We start from the raw sequence: 26,144 nt of genomic DNA, 5'->3' as shown, positions 1-26,144 counted from the left end.
TCTAATGTCACCTTAGGCTAAGCCACTGTGGCTTGAGCAAGAATCCTCCCACATGGGAGAGGAGCTTGTGGAAAACAAGAGATCTGGCTAACAAACCACTGCCTCTAATTCTGAGCAAAAACCTCAGTGACTCAAGGAAAGATGACAAAACTATGGTCTCCAAACAACACAAAAAAAAAAAACAGGAATATTTATTAACATGTAAAATATTCATAAGCATTAAACAAGTTAAAAATCACTTTCTTGACAATACTTAAGTCCTAGAAACATACTTTAAACTGTATAATTTGTGGATAAATATCAGTGTTCTTGGCTGAAAAAAGTCACTAAACATCTAACTAACCTCCTTAGGGAAAAGAGAGAAATAATGTAGGAAATATTATTCAATGGAAATAATATCTCTTTCAAATATCTATGATAATACAACTGAAAATATTGATTGAATGTATAAATTTGTGGAAAATATAAATTACAGAAACTAAACCCACTCTCCTCCCCACAAAAGAGATTTAAGGACTAAGAAGAATGGAAGAAATCGAGGTCACCAATGAGCTACCATCCCAAAACGCCAGGCTTCCAAAAGCATTTCATGTCAAACCACTAAGGAACAGGTGTTTTTTTCTCTTAATGGAATAGTGTCAGATTATGAAGGGAAAAAATATCATTTTGATGTAAAGAAAATATGCTAAAAGGAGTTCTGACCAGTGACATTTATAAACAAGAATATAAAATCCTACATAAAATATTAGCAATTATATCTGGCATCATAGTGAATGATGAACACAAAGGGACAAAGCGGGTTCATCCAAAAATATAAAGACGTTCCAGTAAAATACAAGTATGATTCACCTTATGATGTTAAAGGAAAAAAGGGTAATCTTCAGTTAATCTCAGTACATGATTTAACTTCCTTTGCTAATATAATGAGTTATACAATGTTTGTTTCATGGCAAATACTAGCATTACCATCATTAGAGTCAGGATTCAGAAAAATTGAGCCCTCTCATCAAGACTGTTATTTATCATGATTTGGTGTATTAGAAAAAATCTTATAAAAGGACTTAAAAAAGGATTTTACTGCAGAGGAGACCTGGAAAAACTACAATAAAATCATCTGCAAGTAAACTGCCCAAAGAGGCACCACATGATTGACTTACACATTTGGAACGACATTTTGGGAAACCAAGGCTCTTTTCAGAGCCATGTGTGGCTTGAAAAGAAAGGCTTTCTCTTTCAGAGAAAGAGCTGTGGACATATTTGTAAAAAAAACATTTCATTAAGTCACTTAATTTATATCATGCTGCTTCAAAATGCCAGTGTCTGTCAGCATGCCATACAAATGTTTTACCAAAATTATTCTAGCACATTGGTCTCATATACATTGTATTATGCAAAAAGGCATTTTTAATATATCATATCCATGAAGACAGTTATAGTGTTTTTGCCATTTTCCTCTTGTAAATTCAGAAAGTAAATAGAAACATTAGTGAAAGAACATTAAAAATGCGTTATAATTTGGCTGAGAGTGCAGGGGTGATTGAGACAGATGAATCTGGTAAGTAGAGAAAAAAACAGGGCTTGATGCTGAAAGGCTAGATGGGACAATGAGTACATCTGATTATTAACCTGATGGGTGCATGACGAACAAGGAGATTAAGTGAACAAGAGTGCTCTAATTCTTTGTTTAAAAAAAAAAAAAAAAAAAAGACTACAGGAAACAGCTTTAACTGCTGTAAATAATGTACTATAAGCAGGACTCCTGGGGAAACAGTGTTACTGGAATAAAAATATCACAAGCTTTTTTTGAATCCACGTTAATACATAATGAAAACAAACAAAAAGCACAGAAATATATATCAAAAACTTCAAGAAACAATCCAATCCCCTTGCCAAGCTCTCTGGACTCTGAAATTTTTATTCTATTTCATTGAGGTTTATTCAATTCTGTTCTTTCCCAGTCAAAAGTCTTTTTAAAAATCACAAATCTTAATGAGCTGCAATTATGCAAGATTTGGAATGATGTGAGCATTCAGTGAGTGCAGCTCATACCCCACTCTCTGCTGGGTCAGCCAATGTAGGATCCGCAGCCCCTGAGCTATTGGCCCAGAGTATGGGGAGGTGACCCTGCTGAACCAATAAGAGCCTTCCTGGGATGTTCAGTCTTGAATGTTGAAGAGGAAACTGGTGTGGCTCTTTGCTTAGGTTTGGTTGCTTTATTGTCTAATCTTTTGCTTCCATTCATGGAGATTTAAGGATATAAATTCAGGGCTAGTAGTCGTGGACATAATTCTTGCCTCCTACATCATGTTAGTCCATTTATGCTGCTAAATACCTGATATTGGGTAATTTATAAGGAACAGAAAGTTATTTCTCACAATTCAGGGGGCACCAGCAAGTTTGGTATCTAGTTGAGGGATCAGGTTCTGCTTCCAAGAAAGCATCTTGTTGCTGCATCCTCATTTGGAGGAAAGTGTAGGGACGAAAGGGGCCTAGGCAGTTCTCTCCAGCCCTTTTATAAAGTCGCTTATCCTGTTCATGAGGGCAGTGCCCTCATAGCCTAATCACCTGCTAGGGCCTCCACCTCTTAATACCATTACATTGGATATTAAGTTTCGACATGAATTTTGGAGTAGACGCAAACATTCAAACCATAGCATATGGCAACTGATTAAGAAAAATAATGTCACACACACACACAAGCTAAATGAATGTTATCTTATTTTTTTCACTTCCAAGCACATATGCCTGAAAATAAAACCCACCACGTCAACTCAGAAGGATGAAATCCCAGCTCCCAGTGCAGCCACCAATACAATGGGTTTGGTCCTTATTCCTGGCCCCTTATTGCCCACCTTCTCTTTGATCCTGGCCTGTTACTACTGGACAAGAGGAGAATAAGGATGGTGTGAGGAGGAGAAAGTTTGAAAAAGTAGCCACTCTTTCCCTTTATTTTGAGGGACTTTAAAAACAAATCTAGGGTCATAGGCAGGTTTTGCCCAGTCCCTGAGGAGGACATTAGGGAAACATGAGAGCACCCAGACTTCTCTTTAGTGGGTCATCAGTCCAGTCCTTGCATGCTGACCTGTGGTCCATCTGAGAGATGTGATAGGCCAGCCCTGCCCCTCACGGCTTCTACCATTACTAAGTAATACCAAAACCCATCCATAATTTAACTACCTCTGCTTCCAAGATCTTCCTACACAGAGGTAAGTGTGAACAACATCAGCCTTTGGAGGTTGAAACTAGGCAGGGACCATATGGCTTTGGGTGGACCTGATACTTGACCAGATATTTTGTCATGCACTATCAGCAATCTTGTTTTAAGAATAAATAATATGCATAGTCATTGCACTTGTTAAAATAATTGTGAACAGTGAATTCTGTCCCTTCTAGTAACTGAGAGTCCTTTCCCAGATGGGATCTTCCCACAGAGCTGAAGGACCTTACCCATGGCCGGGTAGGTTTTGGGTTAGGTCTGACACCAGAACCCAGGACGATCTCCTGAATTTCACTCCAGCGTCTGCTCTATCAGACATGGCATTAGACTTAGTGTTTGAGCCTATCAGAGACTCATAGAAACTGTGCCCCTCTACATTAACCTGCTTGACAAGAAATACGTTAAAATAAAATCTAAATGCTATGTTGATTTGCTTGATCTCCCTCAATATTCACTTGGGTAATTAATTCAAATTAAAATGTGTAAGCACATTTTTCTCTTAACAAACTCCAACAACTGGGGATATCAGCAATCATGCTGAATTCCAGGGGCTGCTTCTGCTTTTCACTGTCTTTGAATTTCTTCTTGTGGCCTCAAACCTGAACCCATTTTCAACTCCATAGGTATGTGGCTTTGTAGACAGAAGGGTGATAGAGGGATTACAATGGAAGTATCAGTGCTATATATGTGTTTTTATCCCATGTTGCTTGAAGCTGTAATTTGTTCATTTTCATTTCTGTGTTGTAATGCATTATAGGACTATAACACTATTCTTATGTTGATGAACATTTGCATTGCTTTATGTTTTGTATTTAATGATCAATCTTGTTCACATCTTTTGGTGGACATAAAAACTCATTTCTGTTGCATATATACCAGGAGTGCAACTGCTGAGTCAGAGCATACATGAATGTTTAACCTTAGTAAATACTGACAGTTTTTCAAAGCGCTTTTTCAATTCATAGTTCCAGCCAGAATGTATATGTGGGTTCTAGTTACTCTGTATCCTTACCAACTCTCCACATTATTTGTCTTTCAACTATTATACTCCCATTTCACAGATGGGCTAATCCCTGGGCCTAGAAGAGGTTACTTTTCTAAAGTAAATACTAAGTCTGAATTCTATATTCTTTCCACTGTGCCAGGTTATCAACTTTTAGATATGAGTTTCCAGTACTCAAGTAGTGGTTGTTCCAAAATTACACAGGATAATACTTTTGTAACTTTAAAATTATATGTATTTTGGCCGGGTGCGGTGGCTCATACCTGTAATCCCAGCATTTTGGAAGGTCGAGGCAGGTGGATCACTTGAAGTCGGGTGTTCAAGACCAGCCTGTCCAACATAGTGAAACCCCATCTGTACTAAAATACAAAAATTAGCCAGGTGTGGTGGCACACGCCTGTGATCCCAGCTACTCAGGAGGCTGAGGCACAAGAATTGCTTGAACCCAGGAGGCAGAGGTTGCAGTGAGCCGAGATGGTGCCACCGCACTCCAGCCTGGGCAACAGTGAGACTCTGTCTCAAAAATAAAACATAAAAAATTACATGCATTTTGAGTTACCCCCACAAATGAATAGAATGATACCTGTACTCTGATATGCATCTATGTTAGTAGTCACTCAACATCACATCTCAATGATGACAATTGTTGTGGTGGTTGAGGTTAAATTGTTTCCTTTGGTCTAAGACATGGGCTGACGAACTTTTTCCATAAAGGGCCAGATAGTAAATATTTTAGGCTTTGTGGGCTATTTATGATTTATTTTACTCCTAGTATTATTTCATATTTTATACAGATTATTAAGGTTAGTATTGCTGTATAACAAATTACTCCAAAATTTAACCATTTATATTCAAGAAGTGTTCAGCTGCTAGGTTCTTATTTTGGGACTCTCATGATGTTGAAGTCAAGATGTCAGCTGGAGGCTAGGCACCGTGGCTCATGCCTGTAATCCCAGCGTTTTGGGAGGCCAGGGTGAGTAGATCACCTGAGGTCAGGAGTTTGAGACCAGCCTGACCAACATAGCGAAACCCCGTCTCTACTAAAAATACAAAAATTAGCCTGGTGTGGTGGCGTGCACCTGTAATCCCAGCTACTCAGGAGGCTGAGGCAGGAGAATCATTTGAACCTGGAGGCGGAGGTTGCAGTGAGCTGATATTGCACCACTGCACTCCAGTCTGGGTGACAGAGTGAGACTCTGTCTCATTCAATCAATCAATCAATAAAATATGTCAGCTAGGACAGCAATCATCTTAAAGCTGGACTGGGATGGAAATCCAAGAGGGCTCACTAACAGGGATGGCAGTTATTGCTAGCTTTTGGATTACAACACAGTTGGAGCTGTCAACTAAAGAGCATATATATGGCCTTTTCAGCATAGTGGTTTCAGGGTAGGAAGAATTGTTACATGGCAGCTGCTTCTCCAAGAGTGAATGTTCCAAAAATGCCAGGCAGATAACCTTGTGGGGCTTTTTGACCTAACCTTAAAAGTCACACAAAGTGATTTACACTGTAATATACAGATCAAAGTAGTCACAAGGCCTCCCAAATTCAAAAGGAAGAGACAAAGTCCACATCTGTCAATGGGAAGAATGGAAAGGTCACACATCATATGTGGAGTGGGACATAACAACTTTGGAAATTAAATCTCTTCGTCAGGTAAATAAATGGATGCAATATGCATATAGATATTCAATAGATCAATGTTGTTAACAGTAAAAATATGGAACATTTCTAATGCTAATCAATGGGGAATTGATTAAATAAATTTTGGTAACTGTAAAGAGTAGAATATTATGCAACCACTAAAATGTAGACTGACATGGGAATGTTCTGAAGATATAGTTTTAAGTGGAAGAATCAAGTAGCAGAACAGTATATACAGTACAATTTCATTAAATATACAAATTGTATATGAAATATGCATAGAAAAATTTAATAAAATATAGCATACAACCCCACCCTCTGCATTATATATGTTTGATTTTCTGTATTTTTTATAATTAACAACCTAGTAAACATTTAGCTACATATATCAAGAAATCTTAAAATTCTCATAACTTTTGATCCATTAATTCAAGTTTTTAGAATAAATCCAAATAAAATAATCAAGGAAATGTACTAACATATAAATATTAAAACATGCATAATAGAGAAATATTATGTGACTTTAATTCAATCCATTATAGTGAAAATCTGCATATATAATACTTTGAAATAATCAATATTATGACAGATTTTAATCACAGCTTTATTGAGATATAATTCTCGTGCCATATAATTCGCCTATTTAGGGTACATAATCAAATGGTTTTTTAGTATACTCACAGAGTTGTGCAATCATCATCACAAAGAAATCTCATGCCCATTAGCAGTCACTACCATCTTCCCTTCAATTTCCCACCCCCAGCCCTAGGCTACCACTAATTTACCTTCTGTCTCTATGGATATACCAATTCTAAATGTTGCATATTAATGGACTCATACAATATGTAATAATTTGTGACTGGATTATTTCACTTGGCACAAAGTTTTCAAGGTTCATTCACGTTTTAGCATGTATCAGCACTTTGTTCCATTTCTTTTTCCATTTCTTTTGCCAAATAATATTCCATTGTACAGATATACCGTATTTTATATATCTATTCATTGAGTGATAGGTATTTAAGAATATTTCTACTTTCTAACTGTAATGAATAATGCTGCCAGGAACATACATATTCAAGTTTTGTGTCAGCATATTGTTCCATTTGCCTTGGGGATATACTTAGGAGTGGAATTGTTGAGTCATATGGTAATGCCATGTTTAACATTTTGAGGAACTGCCCAACTGTTTTCCACAGTAGTGTGCCATTTGATGTTCCTACCTATAGTATGTGATGGTTCAAATTTTTCTACATTTTTTGCAAATACCTGTCATTATATTTCTTGTTTATTATATCCATCCTAGTGGGTATAAAGTAGTATCTCATTATGGCTTTGATTTGCATTTTCCTGATGGCTAATGATGTTGGGCACATTTTCATGTATTTATTGGCCATTCGTATATTTTCTTTGGAGAAACACCTATTCAGATCCTTTGCCCATTTTAAAATTGGGTTTTTAAAATTATTTAGTTGTAAGTATTCTCTATATATTATAGATACAAGTCTCTTATCAGATACATTACTCGCCAAAATTTTTCCTAGTCTGTTAGTTGTCTTCTCACTTTCCTGATGATGTCCTTTGAATCATAAAAATTCTGCATTTTGATGAAGTCCCATTTATCTGTAGTTCTTTTGTTTCTTGAGCTTTTGTTGTCATATCTGAAGAACCATTGCCTAATCCAAGGTCATAAAGAATTACACCTAAGTTTTCTTCTAAGAATTTGATAGTTTTAGCTCTTACAATTAGGACTCGAATCTATTTTGAAGTAAGTTTTGTAGATGGTGTGAGAAAGAGGCCCAAATTCATTTTTTTTGAAGGTAGATATCCATTTGTCTCAGCACCATTTGTTAAAAAAACTATTCTTTCATAGCTGAATTTTCTTGGCACGACTGTAGGTATGAGGGTTTATTTCTGGACTCTTAATTATATTCCATTGATCTATATGTCCTTATGCCAGTACCACACTGCCTTGATAGAAATCTGGAAGTGTGAGACCTCCAATGTTTTCCTTCTTTTTAAATATTGTTTTGTATATTCTGGGTTTCCTGAATTTTCATGTCGATTTTGGGACCAGCTTACCAATTTCTGCAAAGAAGCCAGATAAGATTTTGATAGAGATTAGATTGATTCTATGGATCAATTTTGGAAAGATTAAGTCTTCCGATCTATGAATATAGAATGTTTTTCCATTTATTTAGGTATTCTTTTATTTCTTTCAACAATTTTTTTTAGTTTGTGGTGTACAAGTCTTAGATCTTTTATTGAATTTATTTCTAAGTGTTTTATTATCTTTATGCTATTTTAAGTGGAATTGTTTTCTTACTTTCCTCTTTGAATAGTTCATTGCTAGCATATAAAATACAATTAACTTTTGTATATCAATCATATATTCAGCTACATCACTGAACTCATTTGTTAGTTCTCACAGTTCTTTAGTGGATTCTTTGGGATGTTCTATATACAAGATCACATCACCTGCAAATAGTTTTACTTCTTTCCTTTCAACCTGGATGCCTTTTATTTCATGTCTCTTGCCTACCCTGAAGATATCTGAATGTATGTCAGAAAATAAAGCTCTTAATTTTCCCTCAAATATTTAACTAATAACACAAATATGGTTTCTATAATAGCCTATTTTTTACTACTGATCAGAAATGTTTCCCTATCACACACTAAAAACTTGTATACTTGGGTGTGTTAGTGGGCTTTCTTGTTTTATTTCTCTTACTGTGCTTATTTCAGTACTATATTGGTTAAAATTGTAGCCTTATAAGTCATTCTTCTTCCTTGAAGTGTGAATTGCCCCACCAGAGATAAATGAAATAGCACGCCAGATAAGACAAGGTAGCTAGCACAGTGCTGCTAACGTAAGTCGCATCTCTAGAGGGCAACATCACATACTTGTGGCTGTCCTTTGTGTCCCACCACACAAAGTAGTGTCACTATCAATTGGGATGAACACTTAATAAAGAATTATTTTTACTGTGTATTAAGTGCCCAATATATAAGGATTAATTATTTTTATAAACCAAACACCCAAAGATAACCAGATTAAGCAGGTATACTAAGAAGATTATGTAACTAAATCTGTAATGATGTACATTTGTGCTGTTCCATTTTTTTAAAATTAAAAACTAAGCCAATGGAATCACTACTGTAGTTACAATACAAACAAATAATAAGTGTTCAATAAGTAATTGCTATGGGAATCTTTTAACATAAATTTTTGAGACAGGGTCTGGCTCTTTCACTGAGGCTGGAATGCAGTGGCACAGTCACAGCTCACTGCAGCCTCTATCTCCCAAGAGCAATCAATCAATTCTCCCACCTCAGCCTCCCAAGTAGCTGGGACTACTGGTGTGTGCCACCACACTGGGCTAAATGTTGTAATTTTTGCAGAAACAGGGTTTTGCCATGTTGCCCAGGCTGGTCTGAAACTCCTGGGCTCAAGCAATCTACCCACCTTGGCTTCCCAAAGTGAAAATTTTAAATATAAGACTATTTTAGCACTGTCTTAATTATCTCTGTGGGTACATCAAAAAGCTAGAAAGATATCAAGTTAACAACCTAACATCACAACTAAAAGAGCTAGAGAACCAAGAGCAAACAAACCCTAAAGCTAGCAGAAGACAAGAAATAGCCAAAATGATAGCTGAACTAAAGGAGATAGAGATATGAAAAACCCTTCAAAAAAATCAATGAATCCAGGAGCTGGTTTTTGGAAAAAATTAATAAAATAGATAGACTGCTAGCCAGACTAATGAAGAAAAGAGAAAAAATCAAATAAACACAATCAGAAATGATAGGGGGATATCACCACTGACCCCACAGAAATATAAAAACCATCAGAGAATACTATAAACACCTTTATGCACGTAAACTGGAAAACCTAAAAGAAATGGATAAATTCCTGGACACATACAGCCTCCCAAGACTGAAACAGGAAGAAACTGAATTCCTGAATAGGCCAATAACAAGTTCTGAAATTGAGGCAGTAATGAATAGCCTACTAACAACAACAAAAAAGCCCAGGACCAGACAGATTCACAGCTGAATTTTACCAGAGGTACAAAGAACAGCTGGAATAGTTTCTATTGAAACTATTCCCAAAAAATTGAAAAGGAAAGACTCCTCCCTAATTCATATTAAGAGGCCAGCATCATCCTGATACCAAAATCTGGCAGAGATACAACAAAAAAAGAAAACTTCAGATAAATATCCTTGATGAACATTGATGCAAAAATCCTCTACAAAATACTGGCAAATCAAATCCAGCAGCACATCAAAAACTTATCCATCACGATCAAGTTGGCTTCATCCCCGAGATGAAAGGTTGGTTAAACATACACAAATCAATAAATGTGATTAATCATATAAACAGCACTAAAGACAAAAACCACATGATTATCTCAATAGATGTAGAAAAACCCTTTGATAAAATTCAATATCCCTTCATGTTAAAAATTCTCAATAAACTACATATTGAAGGAACATACCTCAAAATAATAACACCCACATACGACAAACCCACAGTCAATATCATACAGAATGGGCAAAAGCTGGAGGCATTTCCCTTGAAAACCAGCACAAGACAAGGATGCTCTCTCTCACCACTCCTATTCAACATAGTATTGGAAGTTCTGACCAGGACAATCAGGCAAAAGAAAGAAATAAAGAGTATTCAAATAGGAAGAAAGGTAGTCAAATTATCTTTGTTTGCAGATGAAATTCTTCTATATCTAGAAAACACCATTATCTCAGCCCAAAAGCTTCTTAAGCTGATAAGCAACTTCAGCAAAGGCTCAGGATATAAAATCAATGTGCAAATATCACTAGCATTCCTATATACCAACAACATGCAAGCTGAGAGTCAAATCATGAATGAACTTCCATTCACAATTGCTACAAAAAGAATAAAATTCCTAGGAATACAGCTAACAAGGGAAGTGAAGGACCTCTTCAAGGAGAACTAAAAACCACTACTAAAAGAAATCAGAGAGGATTTCAGTGAGGACCCAAACAAATGGAAAACATTTCATTCTCGTGGATAGGAAGAATCAATATCATGAAAATGGTCATACTGCCCAAGGTAATTTATAGATTCAATGCTATTTCCATTAAACTACCATTGACATTCTTCACAGAACTGAAAAAAACTATTTTAAAACTCATATGGAACCAAAAAAGGGCCCAAATAGCCAAGACAATCCTAAGCAAATAAAACAAAGTTGGAGGCATCACACTACCTGATTTCTAACTATACTACAAGGTTACAGTAAATTAAACAGCATGGTACTGGTACAAGAACGGACACATAGACTAATGGAACATAATAGAGAACTCATAAATAAGACCACACACCTACAACCATCTGATCTTCAATAAATCTGACAAAAACTAGCAATGGGGAAAGGATTCCCTATTTAATAAATAGTGCTGGGAGAAATGGCTAGCCATATGCAGAGAATTGAAACTAGACCCCTTCCTTATACCATATACAAATATTAACTCGAGATGGATTAAAGACTTAAATGTAAAACCCAAAACTACAAAAACCTTAGAAGAAAATCTAGGCAATACCATACAGGACATAGGCACAGACAATTGCAACAAAAGCAAAAATTGACAAATGAGATCTAATTAAACTAACGAGCTTCTATGTAGCAAACAAAACTCATCAGAGTGAACAGACAACCTACAGAATGGGATAAAATTTTTGCAATTTATCCATCTGACAAAGGTCTAATATCCAGAGCCTCCAAGAAGCTTAAACAAATTTACGAGAAAAAACAACCCCATTAAAAAGTAAGCAAAGGACATGAACAGACACTTCCCAAAAGAAGACATACATGAGGCCAAAAAACATATGAAAAAAGCTCAACATCACTGATAGTTAGAGAAATGCAAATCACAACCACAATGAGATACCATCTCAAGCCAGTCAGAATGGCTATTATTAAAAAGTCAAAAAACAACAGATGCTGGCAAGGTTGCAGAGAAAAAGAAATGCTTTTACACTGTTGATGGGAGTGTAAATCAGCAACCACTGTGGAAGACTGTGACGATTCCTCAAAGACCTAGAACCAGAAATACCATTTGACTGAGCAATCTCATTACTGGCTATATACCCAAAGGAATATAAATCATTCTGTTACAAGGATACATGCACGCGTATGTTCATTGCAGCACTATTCACAATAGCAAAGATACGGAATCAACTGAAATGCCCATCAATGATAGACTAGATTAAGAAAATGTGGTACATATACACCATGGAATACTATGCAGCCATAAAAAGGAACAAGATCATGTCCTTTTCAGGCACATGGATGGAGCTAGAAGCCACTATTCTCAGCAAACTAACGCAGGAACAGAAAACCAAACACCTTGTGTTCTCACTGGGAGCTGAATGATGAGAACACATGGACACATGTCAGGGAACAACACACACAGGGGCCTGTTAGGGGCAGGGAGGAAGAGCATAAGGAAGAATAGCTAGTGGCTGCCAGGCTTAATACCTAGGTGATGGGATGATCTATACAGCAAACCACCATGGCACATGTTTATCTATGTAACAAACCTTCACATCCTGCACATGTGCCCCTGAGCTTAAAATAAAAGTTGAAGAAAGAAAATTATCATTGTGGGTAACTATTAGAAGTGAAATTACTGACACAAAAGATCAAATATTAATTTTTTTTTTGAGACAAAATCTCACTCTGTCCCCCAGGCTGGAGTGCAATGGCATGATCTCGACTCACTGCAACCTCTGCCTCCCGGGTTCAAGCAATTCTCCTGCCTCAGCCTATGAAATAGCTGGGATTATAGGCACCCGCCACCACGCCCAGCTAGTTTTGGTATTTTTAGTAGAGAGGGGGTTTCACCATCCTGGTCAGGCTGGTTTTGAACTCCTGACCTCAGGTGATCCACCCGCCTCAGCCTCCTAAAGCACTGGGATTACAGGTGTGAGCCACCGTGCCTGGCCAATATTTTTATTTTTAAATAATTTACAAAGTTGATCTTCAGAAAAATTTCACCAATATATTCAATAAGAGCAGGGGAGGGTGCATGTGTCCCCAGTCCTTCAACAAATCTGTTAAAAATTTTCATGTAATCTAATCTATCAGCATTTATCTCTTTGTTATATAGTCACACTGCATATCGATTGGCCAACGACAATAGACAGCATAGAATACGACAGGCTATAGTACACAGCCTAGGAGTGTAGTAGGCTATACCATATAGGTTTGTATAACCACACTCTATGATGTTCGCACCACCACGAAATTGCCTGATGCATTTCTCAGAACATATCCCCGTTATTAAGTGGCACGTGACTATATTTAAAGGCCTTCCACACCAAAAGCTTATGTGGAGATAAACGGAGACTACCCATAAGAGAACAAACAAGTGCTACTTATTCACAGCTTTTTTATAGCAAGGAAGTCAAGTCACCATCATTTGAATCTGGCAGAGATTCAAAGGCAGGCAGGGGAGTGGGAAAGCTTTATAGCGGAAAACAAAAACACAAAGACATCAAGTATGCTCTGATTGGATGTTGTTGACGTGAGGAAGCTAGAGACAGGCCAACTAGAGGCAAGCATCCTATGTGATTGAGTATGGGTTCATATTTGGGTTTTTCTTGTTTGTCATCAGGTCAAAAAAATTAAAAAGGCCAGAAAGGCTAGCAAATTGATTAAAGTCCTGAACATTTCTGCAGATGCTATACTTTGGCTTCTTGAGCTGCTTGCAGCAACGGTTGTGGGTCTCAGTTCTATTTTCGTATGTGGTCTGGTCATTGTCTCTGTATATTCAGTTTCTCACTTAAGATAAATTAATCGTTCTTTTATTTTGCTTCAAATATAACTTTTTTTATTCATTTGAAAATTTATGTTTGTACATGTCAGGAAAAAGGGACAATTTCATTTATTTTGGAAAATTTTTCTTAAGTTTTTTCTAAAGTCAATATTCTATTCTTTATACAGTACTAGGGTTCATTTATACGATTTTATCGGGTGGGTCTACGTTATTTCTGTGGAATTTAAGAGCAACATTATCAAGACTCCTCCTCTGGACCGCCCAACTCATTAAAAAAAAAAAAAACAACTCTGTGATTTTCATTAAAATTCCTTCTTTGATTAATTTCTTAACAAGAAGAAAAGGACAAAAGGGTCCAGGGAGGTGAGAGGGTACCTGCTGGAGAGAGGTGGTGGGTAGCTGGAAGCGGCTGGCTAGGAGGCGGGGCGTGGGGCGTGGGGCGGTGGAACGTCTGTGCTGCGGCATTCACGTGATCTGCCCGGGCGCAGATGTGGGCACCGGTCCGAGTGCCCGCCCTCTGTCCCCGCGGCTGGGTCCCGTCTGCTCCAGTTCCTGGGCTCCTAATTCTTGGTCCAGCTTCCTCCAGGTCAGTGTGCGGGCCTTCCACGCTGCCAGCGGAATACTGGAATGGCGGAAGGGGAACGGGTACAGTACCGCGAAAGGCTAGGGGTGGGGTCGGGTTGAGTCGAGGGAAGCTGGCCCGAGTGTGGACAGAGATGGCGGTGGGAAAACGGCTAAAGGTGGCTGAGGGGGAGCACGTAGGCAGTGGGCAGAGGGTGAGGAAGGCGAGCACCCCCAAGTATCCATGCTCGCTTTCCAGGCACATCCTCTTTTCTGCCCTCCGTCCATTTTGGAGCCGGAGATGGTGGGCTGGGGACGCCCCAGTAGTGAGACAGTGGAAGTAAACCCCCTCTGCCGTTCCCGTGCGTAGAGAAAAACGTTGACCGCGAGGCTGGGGAGGAGAGTTGCCTCTGAGGAAGAAGGACACAGAGACCCAAAATTAGTTTGGAAAGCATCCTGGTTTGGTGCCCGAGGCCTGGAAAGAAATGGCGGCTGGGGTGCGGGGGAGGTAGGGGAGGAAAACGCTGGATGAGAAGGGCCTGGACTCAGGAAAGGGAACCGAGTCCCTATGAGCCCGCTGAGCGCGCAGCCCCTACCCCTGTCTCCTGTCTGTCCGCAGGTCTGCGCGTCTGTTGTTCCCAGCGCTCTGCGAAGCCTGAAAAAGAGGAGCAACCTGTCCAGAATCCCCGCAGGTCCGTGAAAGTAGGGGGCTGCATGGACAGGGGCCCACAAGGGTTGAGAGTGTGGAGGGCCCGGCTAGAGCCGAATTGGGGCCCCCGCCCATCCCCCCACCCACATGAACACACACCTTACCAGGCTGAACCACTGCAGAGAAAGTGACAGGGCCTGCCAGGCAATGGCTGGCTCACGTGTGTGGGAGGAGTGGCAGGCTACGTGGTGGGCAGAAGGCCCTCTTGGAGGCCCCGCCAGCTCAGGGGAACCCTCATCAGGGGTGAGATGCAAGTACTATCCAGACCTGCTGCATTCCATCCCACGCACTCAGTCTCCCATGTCTCCTCTTTGTCTCCTCTTCCCTCCATTCCCATCCCCCAGGGCACGAAAAGGAGGGGAAATCTCGACATGGAAAAACTCTACAATGAAAATGAAGGAATGGCTTCAAACCAAGGAAAGATGAAAAATGAAGAACAGCCACAGGACGAGAGAAAGCCAGAAGTAGCTTGTACTCTGGAAGACAAGAAGTTGGAAAACGAGGGAAAGACAGAAAACAAGGGCAAAACAGGAGATGAGGAAATGTTAAAGGATAAAGGAAAGCCAGAGAGTGAGGGAAAGGCAAAAGAAGAAGGAAAGTCAGAGAGGGAGGGAGAGTCAGAGATGGAGGGAGGATCAGAGAGAGAGGGAGGATCAGAGAGAGAGGGAAAACCAGAGATAGAGGGAAAGCCAGAGAGTCAAGGAGAGCCAGGGAGTGAAACAAGGGCTGCAGGAAAGCGCCCAGCTGAGGATGATGTACCCAGGAAAGCCAAAAGAAAAACTAATAAGGGGCTGGTTCATTACCTCAAGGAGTATAAAGAGGCCATACACGATATGAATTTCAGCAATGAGGACATGATAAGAGAATTTGACAATATGGCTAAGGTGCAGGATGAGAAGAGAAAAAGCAAACAGAAATTGGGGGCGTTTTTGTGGATGCAAAGAAATTTACAGGACCCCTTCTACCCTAGAGGCCCAAGGGAATTCAGGGGTGGCTGCAGGGCCCCACGAAGGGACATTGAAGACATTCCTTATGTGTAGTGTCCCTGGCAGGCATTTACCAGGCCATGTGCTTTACCCTTACGGTAGTACTTTACTTTAGGCATCCCTCCTGTTACTAGCAGCCTTTTGACCCAACTGCAACGTGGTGTTCTTAGTAGCAAATTTTCATCCGTTACATGGAAAGAATGTTGATGGTGCATTGTAAAATTAAAAAACACAACTTGTAGAACCAAACATACGGCATCAGTACATTTTTGTAAAACTACAAAGATACCTAGTAATTTATGTATAGAAAACAATTCTGAAAGCTGTGTCAACTAAAAGATTAACAGTGGTTATCTGTGGGTGATTTTTTCTGTACTTTTTTGTTCATCTGTCCATTTTTCTCCTAAAAACAGATTTCTTAATCATAAAAATAATAAAAGTTAAAATATTGGAAAACAGTGAATATTTGAATTTCATTCATTTGAATAAGCATTCAAATGAACTGCCCAGTGAACTTATAAAGACAGTGGATATACTTAAAATTCTTGTTGTCAGGACATAAAATTATGGGTAAAAGTTGCATCACCTCTGGGACTGGAAGCTGGAGGAGTCAACTTGATGGTTATTACAGCTCCATTGCTGTAAGGGACAGTCTTGACATCTGTGAAACGGGGATAAAATTAGCCTAGACATGTGGAGAAGATCAAATGAGGTATTGAGTGTGTGAGCTGTGTTAGGCTGGCTCCTACTCTCTCCCCTTGCACTAGCAGAACCAGTACCCAGTCAGACGCTTGGGGAGGGCTGAAGGAGGTCTCACCTGTGCCCAGAAATAAGTCCAGACAGCTGAGAGATGGGTGCACTCTTTCTGGGTAATGCCATACTTGAAAGGTAGTATGCCCCTTTCTCATGGATCCTGCACCCTCCTAAGGCAGTAGCTGCTGCTGCTGGGCTGGAGACCATGATGGACTAAGCAACACTATGTCCTAACAGAAAAGTGGAGAATTCCGTCTCTACCTACAATAGAGTTATCCTAATTCAGGTTGTTAGTACCCAATTGTCACTTGGGCCTTGATATTTTATAAAGTTTTTACAAAACACTGCTTTCCATGTTTTTTGTTGACTTGTGTGTATTTTTGCATATAGCCGTTTTCCACCGGATTTAGATAGTGGAGATTGAGCCAGGAGAAAAAGCTGAGTGACGAGATGCTGTGCTGTTCTCATTTGTTAATCTCTAGTCTGCTGACCCTTTTTTCTTACGAATTGTCTTCCAGGAAATTTCTGTTAAGCTCTGCTTTACTATTTCAACAGACCCATCTACCTATGTGATTTTTTCCCCCTGGCTCTTGAGTAGCTTTTTATTTCCTTACAGTATTTTTTTTAAATAAACTTTTAGGATGGTTTTAGATCTACAGAATTATTACAAAGAGTACAGAGTGTCCCATATGCACTGTCCCCTATTATTAACATCTTACATTAGCAGGGTGGATTTGTCACAGTTAACCAATATTGATAGATATATTATTAAGTAAAGTATGTACTTTATTCAGATTTCCCCTAATGTCCTTTTTCTGTTCCAGGATCCCATTCAGGTTACATTTAGTCGTCATGTCTCCATAGGCTCCACTTAGCTGTGAGAGCTTTTCAAACTTTGCCTGTTTTTTGATGACCTTGACACTTTTGAGAAGTATTGGTCAGGTATTTTGTATAATGTCCCAAAACTTGGGTTTGCTTGTCTTGTGATTACACAGGCATTATGTGTTTTGGGAAGAAGACTACAGAGGTAAAAATGCCATTCTCATCATATAAAGGGGACATAGCATCAATACATTTACCACTGTTCTTATCCTTGGTAACCTGACTGAAGTAGTGTTTGTCAGGTTTCTCCAAGGTTAAGTTTTATTTTTCACTTTCCATACTGTATTCTTTGGAATAAAGTCACTATTGGCAGCCCACACTTAAGGAGTAGGGCATTATTACCTCCTTGAAGGCAGAGTATTGACAAAAATTATTTGGAGTCCCTCTGCAGAGGATATTTGACTCTTCTTCCCCACCTATTTATATATTCAGTTTATTGTAACAATGTAGGCTCATGACTATTTTACTTTGGATTAACGCAATACTACTTTACATGTTTTTGCTCAAATTGTTCCAGCTTTGGTCATTGGGAGCTTTCAGTTGGCTCCTGTATTCATTTGACATGCTTCCATTGTTATGTTGTGGAGGGTTTTTTTTTTAGTATTTACTTACATTCTGGCACTACAAGATGCTATAGCTTTATCTTTCATATTGCCCAAGTCCTAGAATCAGTCATTTCTCCAAGTAGCCCTGGTATCTTATGTTGGAGAATGGTGTTAGAAAAACAAGACCTGGGTGCTAGACACACTCATTGCTGCTGAAATAAAATTGCTTCTAGGCCCTCTCAGTTGACATAGCAAAAAGATATATGTGTATATAATACCCATACATATATAAAGTATTTATGGAAATATAAATATTTCTGTATATAACCATCTGTATTTATATAAGGCTAAACATGAATTTATACTAGTGTCTCCAACTACAGTCTATTACTGCATGGATCATTCTAGCCTCCCCTTGCTTATTTGTAACCTTCTACTCCAACTGTGAGAAACCTGTCTCCTACCATCTGCCATCCATTTTATTGTTTATTAATTATATAAATATATAGTGGTTTCAAAACTGTAAACCTGTAACCCTGTGGAAAACAACTTTATCAACTGGAGTAGAGTGCCATGTACGGTTCCTTTTGCCTTTAGTCTTACAGACTCCACTCATTTCCAAATTTACCTATGTCACTACCTTATTCCCCCATCCCTTTCAGTGAGGTTGTTTCACACATTTGTGATACATTAAAATTCTTCTGTCACATTCTGCATTTGGTGACTGCTATTATAAATGGCACTTTTACATTTCGAGTGCTAATTGTTCATTGCTAGTATATAGGAAAGCAACTGACTTTTGTATATTAATCTTGTATGCTGGGACTTTGCACCAGGCATTTGTCAGTTATTTGGCAGCCATGTCAACTGCAGATAAAGACAGTTTATTTCTTCCTTTCCAATCTGTGTATGTTTTATTGCCCTTAAAAATTTTTATTTTGTAGAATTGGTACATTTCATCTATATTAACAAATTTGTAGGCGTGGAGTTGTTCATATTAACTTCTTAATGTCCATGGGATCAATAATGATAACTCCACCTTCATTTCTTTTTTAACATTTTTTTGTAGAGCTATGTTGCCCAGGCTGGTCTCAAACACCTGAGCCAAAGTGATCCTCCAGCCTCAGCCTCCCAAAGTGCTGAGATTAGAGGTGTGAGCCACAACACCTGGTCTCATTTCTGATATTGTTAATTTGTCTTCTTTCTTTGTTCTTGGTTAGCTTGGCAAGTAATCTGTCAATTTTATTTACCCTTTTTAAAGAACCAGCTTTGGTTTAATTGATTTCCTCTGTTGTTTTTCTGTTTTCAGTTTATTTCTTCTCTAATTTTTATTATATCTTTTGTTTGCTCTAGGCTTAAGTTACTCCTCTTTCTCTAGTTTCCTAATGTGAAAGATTAGATTATGGATTATAGATTTTTCCTTTCTCATATATGTGTTTAAGCTAGAAATTTTCCCCTAAGCACTTCTTTGGGGAATCCCACAAATTTGATACGTTGTATTTCATTTATTTCAAAATATTTTTACATTTCTCTTGAGGATTCTTCTTTGAATTGTGTTATTTAGAAGTATGTTTAATTTCCAGATATTTGAGTTTTCCATCTACCTTTCTGTTATTGATTTCTAGTTTAATTTTATTGAGAGCATACTTGTGATTTCTATCATTTGCTATATCATATTTTCCCACAAATTTGATATGTTATATTTTCATTTAGTTCAAAATATTTTTTCAAAGTAATTAAATGTTTGTTAATAACAACTAGGTACAGATGAATCTATACTGAATCATAGCTTCCCTGTGGATTTCTTTTATGATTCTACAAAAAGAACATTTATACACTACAGCAAATTCTCCATTTCTCTCCTTTACACCTTTTTTGCACATTGTAGGTGCTTTTTCACTTCTCCAATTCTAAATTCTCGAAAACTTCCTTCCCTAATCTCCTGCTCTCATGGTTTTAACTCGTTCTATGTTTTTCTCCTCAGTATTAATAAACAGATTGGCAAATTATTTTGCTAAGTCACCCCCTTTCTCTGTTACCCATCTGGTCCTGTTTTCCACCCATAACCATCAATTTTTTATTAGCCCAAAAGAACAAATCTGCCCAGAAAGGACCATCGTTGAAGAATGGGTAAGGGGAAGAAAATAAAGTAGCAAAGTAACAAGTCTCTTTAATGGTGGAGGGTAAGGTAAAAAAATTGGCAAAAATCCTTACATTAACCATATCAGTCTGTTCAAGTTGCTATAATAAAATATCATAGCCCGGATGGCATATAAACAACAGCAATGTTTTTTTTCCTCACAGTTCTGGAAGTCTGGAAGTCCAATATCAGGTACCAGCATGGTTGGGTTCTTGTGAGGATCCTCTTTCAAGTTGCGGACTGTGAGCCTCTTGCTGTTTTTTTTTTTTTTTTACTATTTTAAGTTCTGGGGTACATGTGCAGAACGTGCAGGTTTGTTACATAGGTATACACATTCTATGGTGGTTTGCTGCACCCATCAACCCGTCATCTATATTAGGTATTTCTCCTAATGCTATCCCTCCCTTACCCCCTTGCCCCGTGACAGGCCCCGGTGTGTGATGCTCCCCTCCCTGTGTCCATGTGTTCTCATTGATCAACTCCCACTTATGAGTGAGAACATGTAGTATTTGGTTTTCTGTTCTTGTGTTAGTTTGCTGAGAATGATGGTTTCAGGCGTCATCCATGTCCCTGCAAATGACATGAACTCATCCTTTTTTATGGGTGCATAGTATTCCATGGTGTGTATGTGTCACATTTTCTTAATCCAGTCTATCATTGATGGGCATTTGGGTTGGTTCATTTCTCTTGAGAGCTCTTCTTTGAGCTGTGTTATTTAGAAGTATGTTTGATTTCCAGATATTTGTTTTCCATCTATCTTTCTGTTACTGATTTTTAGTTTAATTTTATTGAGAGCATACTTATGATTTCTCTTATTTTTAGTTTGTCATGGTATCTTTTATGAAACAGAATACGTTCTCTCTTGGTGAATTTTCTATGTGAACTTGAAAAAAAATGGTGTTCTGCTGTTGGGGTGTTCTGTAAATTAGATGAAGTGTCATTTAGCTAAAAGTTGATTAGTATGCCTTTCGGATCAACTATATCCATATTGATTTTCTGCCTGCTTAATCTATCAATTACTGACTGGCAGGAGTTATTGACATCTGCAACTCTAATAATGGATTTTTGTCTATTTCTCCTTTCATTTCTTAGTGTTTGCCTCACATATGTTGACACTCTATTGTTAGGTATATAACTAATTATAATTATTATGTGTTGGAGAATTGTTCCCTTTATTATTATGTAATGCCCCTGTTTATCTCTGATAATTGTCTTTGTTCTGAAGTCAGCTGTCTAAAATTATATAGCTACTTCAGCTTTCTTTTCATTAGTGTAGTATGACATATCTTTCTCCATTGCTTTATGTTTAACCTCTCAGTCTTATGTTTAAAGTGGGCTTCTTGTAGACAACATGTAGTTGGGTTTTTTTTCTTTTTTTTTGAGATAGGGTCTTATTCTGTCACCTAGGCTGGAGTGCAGTTGCATGATCATGGCTCACTGTAGCCTTGGCCTCCTGGGCTCGATCGAGCCTCCTACCCCAGGCTCCTGAGTAGCTGCGGCCATAGACACATGCCACCATACCTGGCACATTTTTGTATTTTTTGTAGAGATGGGGTTTCGCCATGTTTCCTAGCCTGGTCTCAAACTTCTGGGCTCAAGTGATCTGCTCACCTTGGCCTTCCAAAGTGCTAGGATTACGGACGTGAGCCACTGCGCTTGGCCTAGTTGGGTTTTTTTTTAAATTCACTCTGACAAATTCTGTCTTCAACTGGTGTATTTTGACCCCTCACATTTAGAGTGTTTCTTAATATATTTGGATTAATATCAACCATGTTTGTAACAGTTTTCTATTTGTTGTCCAAGGTTTTTTTTTTTTTGCCTTCTCTGGTTTTAATTGTTTTACACGATTTCATTTTGACTCCTCTCTTAGTGTATCAGTTATACTTTTTTAAACAACTTTTAGTGATTTCTCTTGAGTTTATTATATATTAACCAATCTAAGTCCACTTTTTTTTTTTTTTTTTTTTTGAGAAGAGTCTCGCTCTGTCGCCCAGGCTGGAGGGCAATGGTGCAATCTCAGCTCACTGCAACCTCTGCCTCCCGGGTTCAAGTGATTCTCCTGCTTCAGCCTCCCGAGTAGCTGGGACTATAGGTGTGTGCCACCTTGCCCAGCTAATTTTTGTATTTTCACTAGAAGGTTTCGCTGTGTTAGCCAGGATGGTCTCGATCTCCTGACCTCGTGATCCACCTGCCTCAGCTCCCCAAAGTGCTGGGATTACAGGCGTGAGCCACCGCGCCCGACCAAGTCCACTTTCAAATAACACTCTTCTGCTTAACTCGTATGTAGTGCACATACCTTAATGCAGAGCATTTGTCATTCATTTCAATTACTCATACACTAGAATCACGCAGTATATTGTTGCTATTATTTCTTCAGTTATCTTTTAGATCAATTAAGAATAAGAAAAATAAATATTTTTCTTTACTTTCATTTATTTCATTTCTAATCCTCTTTCATTCTTTATGTAGATCTAAGTTGCCTAAAGAAAATCTTTTAACATTTCTTAAAGGGCAGGCTTGCTGGTGCTGAATTCCATCAGTTTTTGTTTGTGTGAGAAAGTATTTATTTTATTTCTCCTTCACTTTTGAAGGATAATTTTGCTGGATATAGAATTTTACGCTGGATACAGTGGTGCACAACTGTAATCCCAGCACTGTGGGAGGCCAAGGCGAGTGGATCATTTAGCTCAGCAGTTTGAGACCAGCCTGGGCAAAATGTGGAAACTCTGTCTTTACAAAAATATACAAAAATTAGCCTGGCATGGTAACATGTGCCTGTAGTCCCAGCTGAGACTCAGGAGGCTGAGGTGGGAGGATTGCTTGAGCCCAGGAAGTCGAGGCTGCAGAGGGCCATGATTGCACCACTGCACTCTAGCCCGAGCCAGGGTAAGACTCTGTCTCAAAAAATAAATAAATAAATAAATAAATTTAGGTTGGTTGTTTTTTCTTTCAACAGTTTAAATATTTCACTTTACTCTCTTCTTGCTTGCATGGTTTCTGGTGACAATTCCACTGCAGTTCTTATCCTTGTTCTTCCACAGGTAAGGTGTTTTTTTCCCCTCTAGTTTCTTTCATTATTTCCTGCTGGGGATAGGCCCCCAAATCTGGCCATAAACTGGCCCCAAAACTGGCCATAAACAAAATCTCTGCAGTACTGTGACATGTTCATGATGGCCATAACGCCCACGCTGAAGGTTGTGGGTTTACCGGAATGAGGGCAAGGAACACCTGGCCCACCCAGGGCAGAAAACCGCTTAAAGGCATTCCTAAGCCACAAATAATAGCATGAGCGATCTGTGCCTTAAGGACATGTTCCTGCTGCAGATAAGATAACTAGCAAGAGCCCATCCCTTTCTTTCGGTCATCCCTTTGTTTCCCGTAAGGAATACTTTTAGTAAATCTATTATCTATAATCTATAGAACAATGCTTATCACTGGCTTGCTGTCAATAAATATGTGGGTAAATCTCTGTTTGGAGCTCTCAGCTCTGAAGGCTGTGAGACCCCTGATTTCCCACTCCACATGCCATATTTCTGTGTATGTGTCTTTAATTCCTCTAGCGCCGCTGGGCTAGGGTCTCCATGACCAAGCTGGTCTCGGCAATTTCCTCTTTGTTTTTGGTTTTATGCAGTTTGAATATTATATGCCTAGGTGTACTGGTGTTTTCTTTTGGTATTTATTCTGCCCGTTGTCCACTGAACATCTTGGATGTATTGTTTGGTGTCTATTAATTTTGGAAAGTTATCTGCCATTATTACTTCAAATATTTCTTCTGCTTCATTCTCTATTCCTTCTTCTGGTATTCCAATTTAGCATATGTTACTTGTCTTGAAATTGTCCCATAGTTCTTGGATATTATGTTCTATTTTTTACTTTTTTTCTATTTGCATTTCAGTTTGAGAGGTTTCTACTGACATATCTTTAGCTCATTTATCTTTTTCCTCAGCTATGTCTAGTCCATTGATGAACCTATCAAAGGCATTCCTTGTTTCTGTTAGTTTACTTTTTAATTTCTAGTATTTTCTTTTGAGTCTTTCTTGGCATTTCCTTCTCTCTAGCTTCATTACCCATCTATTCTGGCATGTTGTCTACATTTTCCATTAGTGCCCTTAATGTATTGATCATAGTTACTTTATTATTTTTATTTCTTTAGAGATAAGATATTGCTCTGCTGCCCAGGCTGGCACGTGGTGGCATGATCACAGCTCACTGTAGCCTCAAACTCCTGGGCTCAAGCAATCCTTCTGCCTCAGCATCCCAAGTAGCTAGGACTACAGGCAGGCACCACCATGCCCAGCTAATTTAAGAGACGAAATCTTGCTCTGTTGCCCAGACTGGTCTTGAACTCCTGGCCTCAAGTGATCCTCCCACCTTGGCCTTCTAAAGTGCTAGAATTACAGGCATGAGCCACCACACCCGTTCTGATCATAGTTATTTTAAATTCTTTGTCTTACAATTTCAAAAACTGTATCATATCTGAGTCTGGTTCTAAAGCTTGCTTTGTTTCTTCAGAATGTTTTTTCCCCTTGCCTTTTGCTGTCTTGTAATTTTTTGTTAAAAACCAGACATACTATATCACGTATATAGGAACTGAGGTAAATAAGGTAAATAAGCTTCCAGTGTAAGGAGCTATGTTAATCTGGCTAGGAGTTGTGCTTTGATTAATGTTTGCTATTGCTGTAGGTGCTAGAGGCATCAAATTTCTCAGTGTTGTTTTTGTCTCCCCTCTTGACTTTGGGCTTCCCAAACAGAGAGACTCTAGTTTTTGCAGCTCTTTCCATTGTAATTTACTGTTATACTAGAGCCCTGATGGTGTAGTGATAAGACATTGGGGATAGGGAGTATTGTATAATCTTCCAATTAAATCTCCATCTTTTAGTGGACCTATGTCTCTGGCCTGTGACCTCCGCAAGTGTTTCTTTTTGTATAGCGTCGATCCTCCCCTTAGATGACACAAGCAGCATAGAGGGTGATGGAGTTAGGTAATCACTGTTACCCCACAGCTCTGAGACAGAGCTCTGGTAAAATCTTTACCCCTAGAGAGTAGATATTTGTTATGAAAAAAGCTCTGAGATGTAGAGAGCAGGGCCCTCCTAAATTACACAGGCCAGTCATTGAGTTTACTGAGAATACCTGTGAGTCCACAGACTTAGGTTCCAGGACCAGCTATCTTTTTGTCTTCAGAATGGAGCACAAAGTAGCTGACTCCTGCCCATCACCATACATACAACTCACAGGATATGAGAGATGTAGTCTGGCAGAGTATCTTAAGATCATGGACTATTGGGGTCATGAGTTCCAGTCCCATCCCTACCACTTACTATCAGCTCTTTGATCTTGGAACCATTTTTTGACCATTCCAAATCTCAATTATCCCATATCTACAGTAGATTTGATGACTCTCCTTTCACTTGTAATCCCCACTAGTTATATTGGGCCAAAAAGTATGCCCGTCATAGAGCCTGAGTTCTCTAACACGAAATCAAATTCTCTTAGTACAAAATGCCAGGAGGAATGATGTGAGAAAAGGGCAAAATATTCCCAAATATGGAAATTTTCTAGTTTTCTTTTTGCTATTGATTATTGATCTCATAGTATAAGTGTTTTGAGGGTCAGAGAACATGTGTATAACTGCAATCCTTTTGTATTTATTGAGACATCCTTATGACCTAATAGTCAATTTTTGTAAAAATGTTTCATGCCTACATTTACGGGGTTCAGAGTTCTGTGTATGTCCTTTAGAAAAGTTTGTCAAATTGTTCCAAGCATCTTTATCATTTCTGAATTTTTATCTGCTTGCTCTATCAGTTATTGATAACCTAACAATTGAAACTTAACATATTAAGTTTCTCTTATGGTTGTGAATTTGTTTCTCCTGTGGTTCT

General features: G+C 38.6%; 2 protein-coding genes across 3 annotated transcripts in view; one reads left to right on the top strand and one right to left on the bottom strand.

Annotated features, from left to right (window-relative positions):
* Positions 1 to 12,945: 12,945 nt before the first annotated feature.
* Positions 12,946 to 26,144, bottom strand: part of LOC119620852 (uncharacterized) — a 44,251-nt gene continuing 31,052 nt past the window's right edge. Inside the window, exon 3 of the mRNA XM_037988757.2 lies at positions 12,946 to 14,654. Coding sequence (XP_037844685.1) covers positions 14,012 to 14,654 — 643 coding nt within the window. The 3' untranslated portion in view covers positions 12,946 to 14,011. The remainder of the gene's footprint in view (positions 14,655 to 26,144) is intronic.
* TCEAL4 (transcription elongation factor A like 4) lies at positions 14,161 to 16,397 on the top strand. 2 transcript variants are annotated; one of them, XM_007992414.3, is made up of 3 exons: positions 14,161 to 14,269; positions 14,864 to 14,936; positions 15,298 to 16,397. In XM_007992414.3, the coding sequence occupies exon 3, from the start codon at positions 15,325 to 15,327 to the stop codon at positions 15,991 to 15,993; it is 669 nt and encodes a 222-aa protein (XP_007990605.2). In that variant the 5' UTR covers positions 14,161 to 14,269; positions 14,864 to 14,936; positions 15,298 to 15,324; the 3' UTR covers positions 15,994 to 16,397. The 2 variants fall into 2 exon arrangements, with proteins under 2 accessions (XP_007990605.2, XP_007990606.2); XM_007992415.3 differs by having other exon boundaries at positions 14,219 to 14,328.

Source organism: Chlorocebus sabaeus, chromosome X, assembly GCF_047675955.1.
Source record: "Chlorocebus sabaeus isolate Y175 chromosome X, mChlSab1.0.hap1, whole genome shotgun sequence".
Lineage (NCBI taxonomy): Eukaryota > Metazoa > Chordata > Mammalia > Primates > Cercopithecidae > Chlorocebus > Chlorocebus sabaeus.
Note: the sequence above shows the minus strand (reverse complement) of the source record. Positions and strands in the feature narration are given on the sequence as shown.

What these genes read in the sequence shown, in the direction of transcription:
- TCEAL4 (XM_007992414.3), top strand. Translation starts at nt 15,325, where the DNA reads ATGGAAAAACTCTACAATGAAAATGAAGGAATGGCTTCAAACCAAGGA.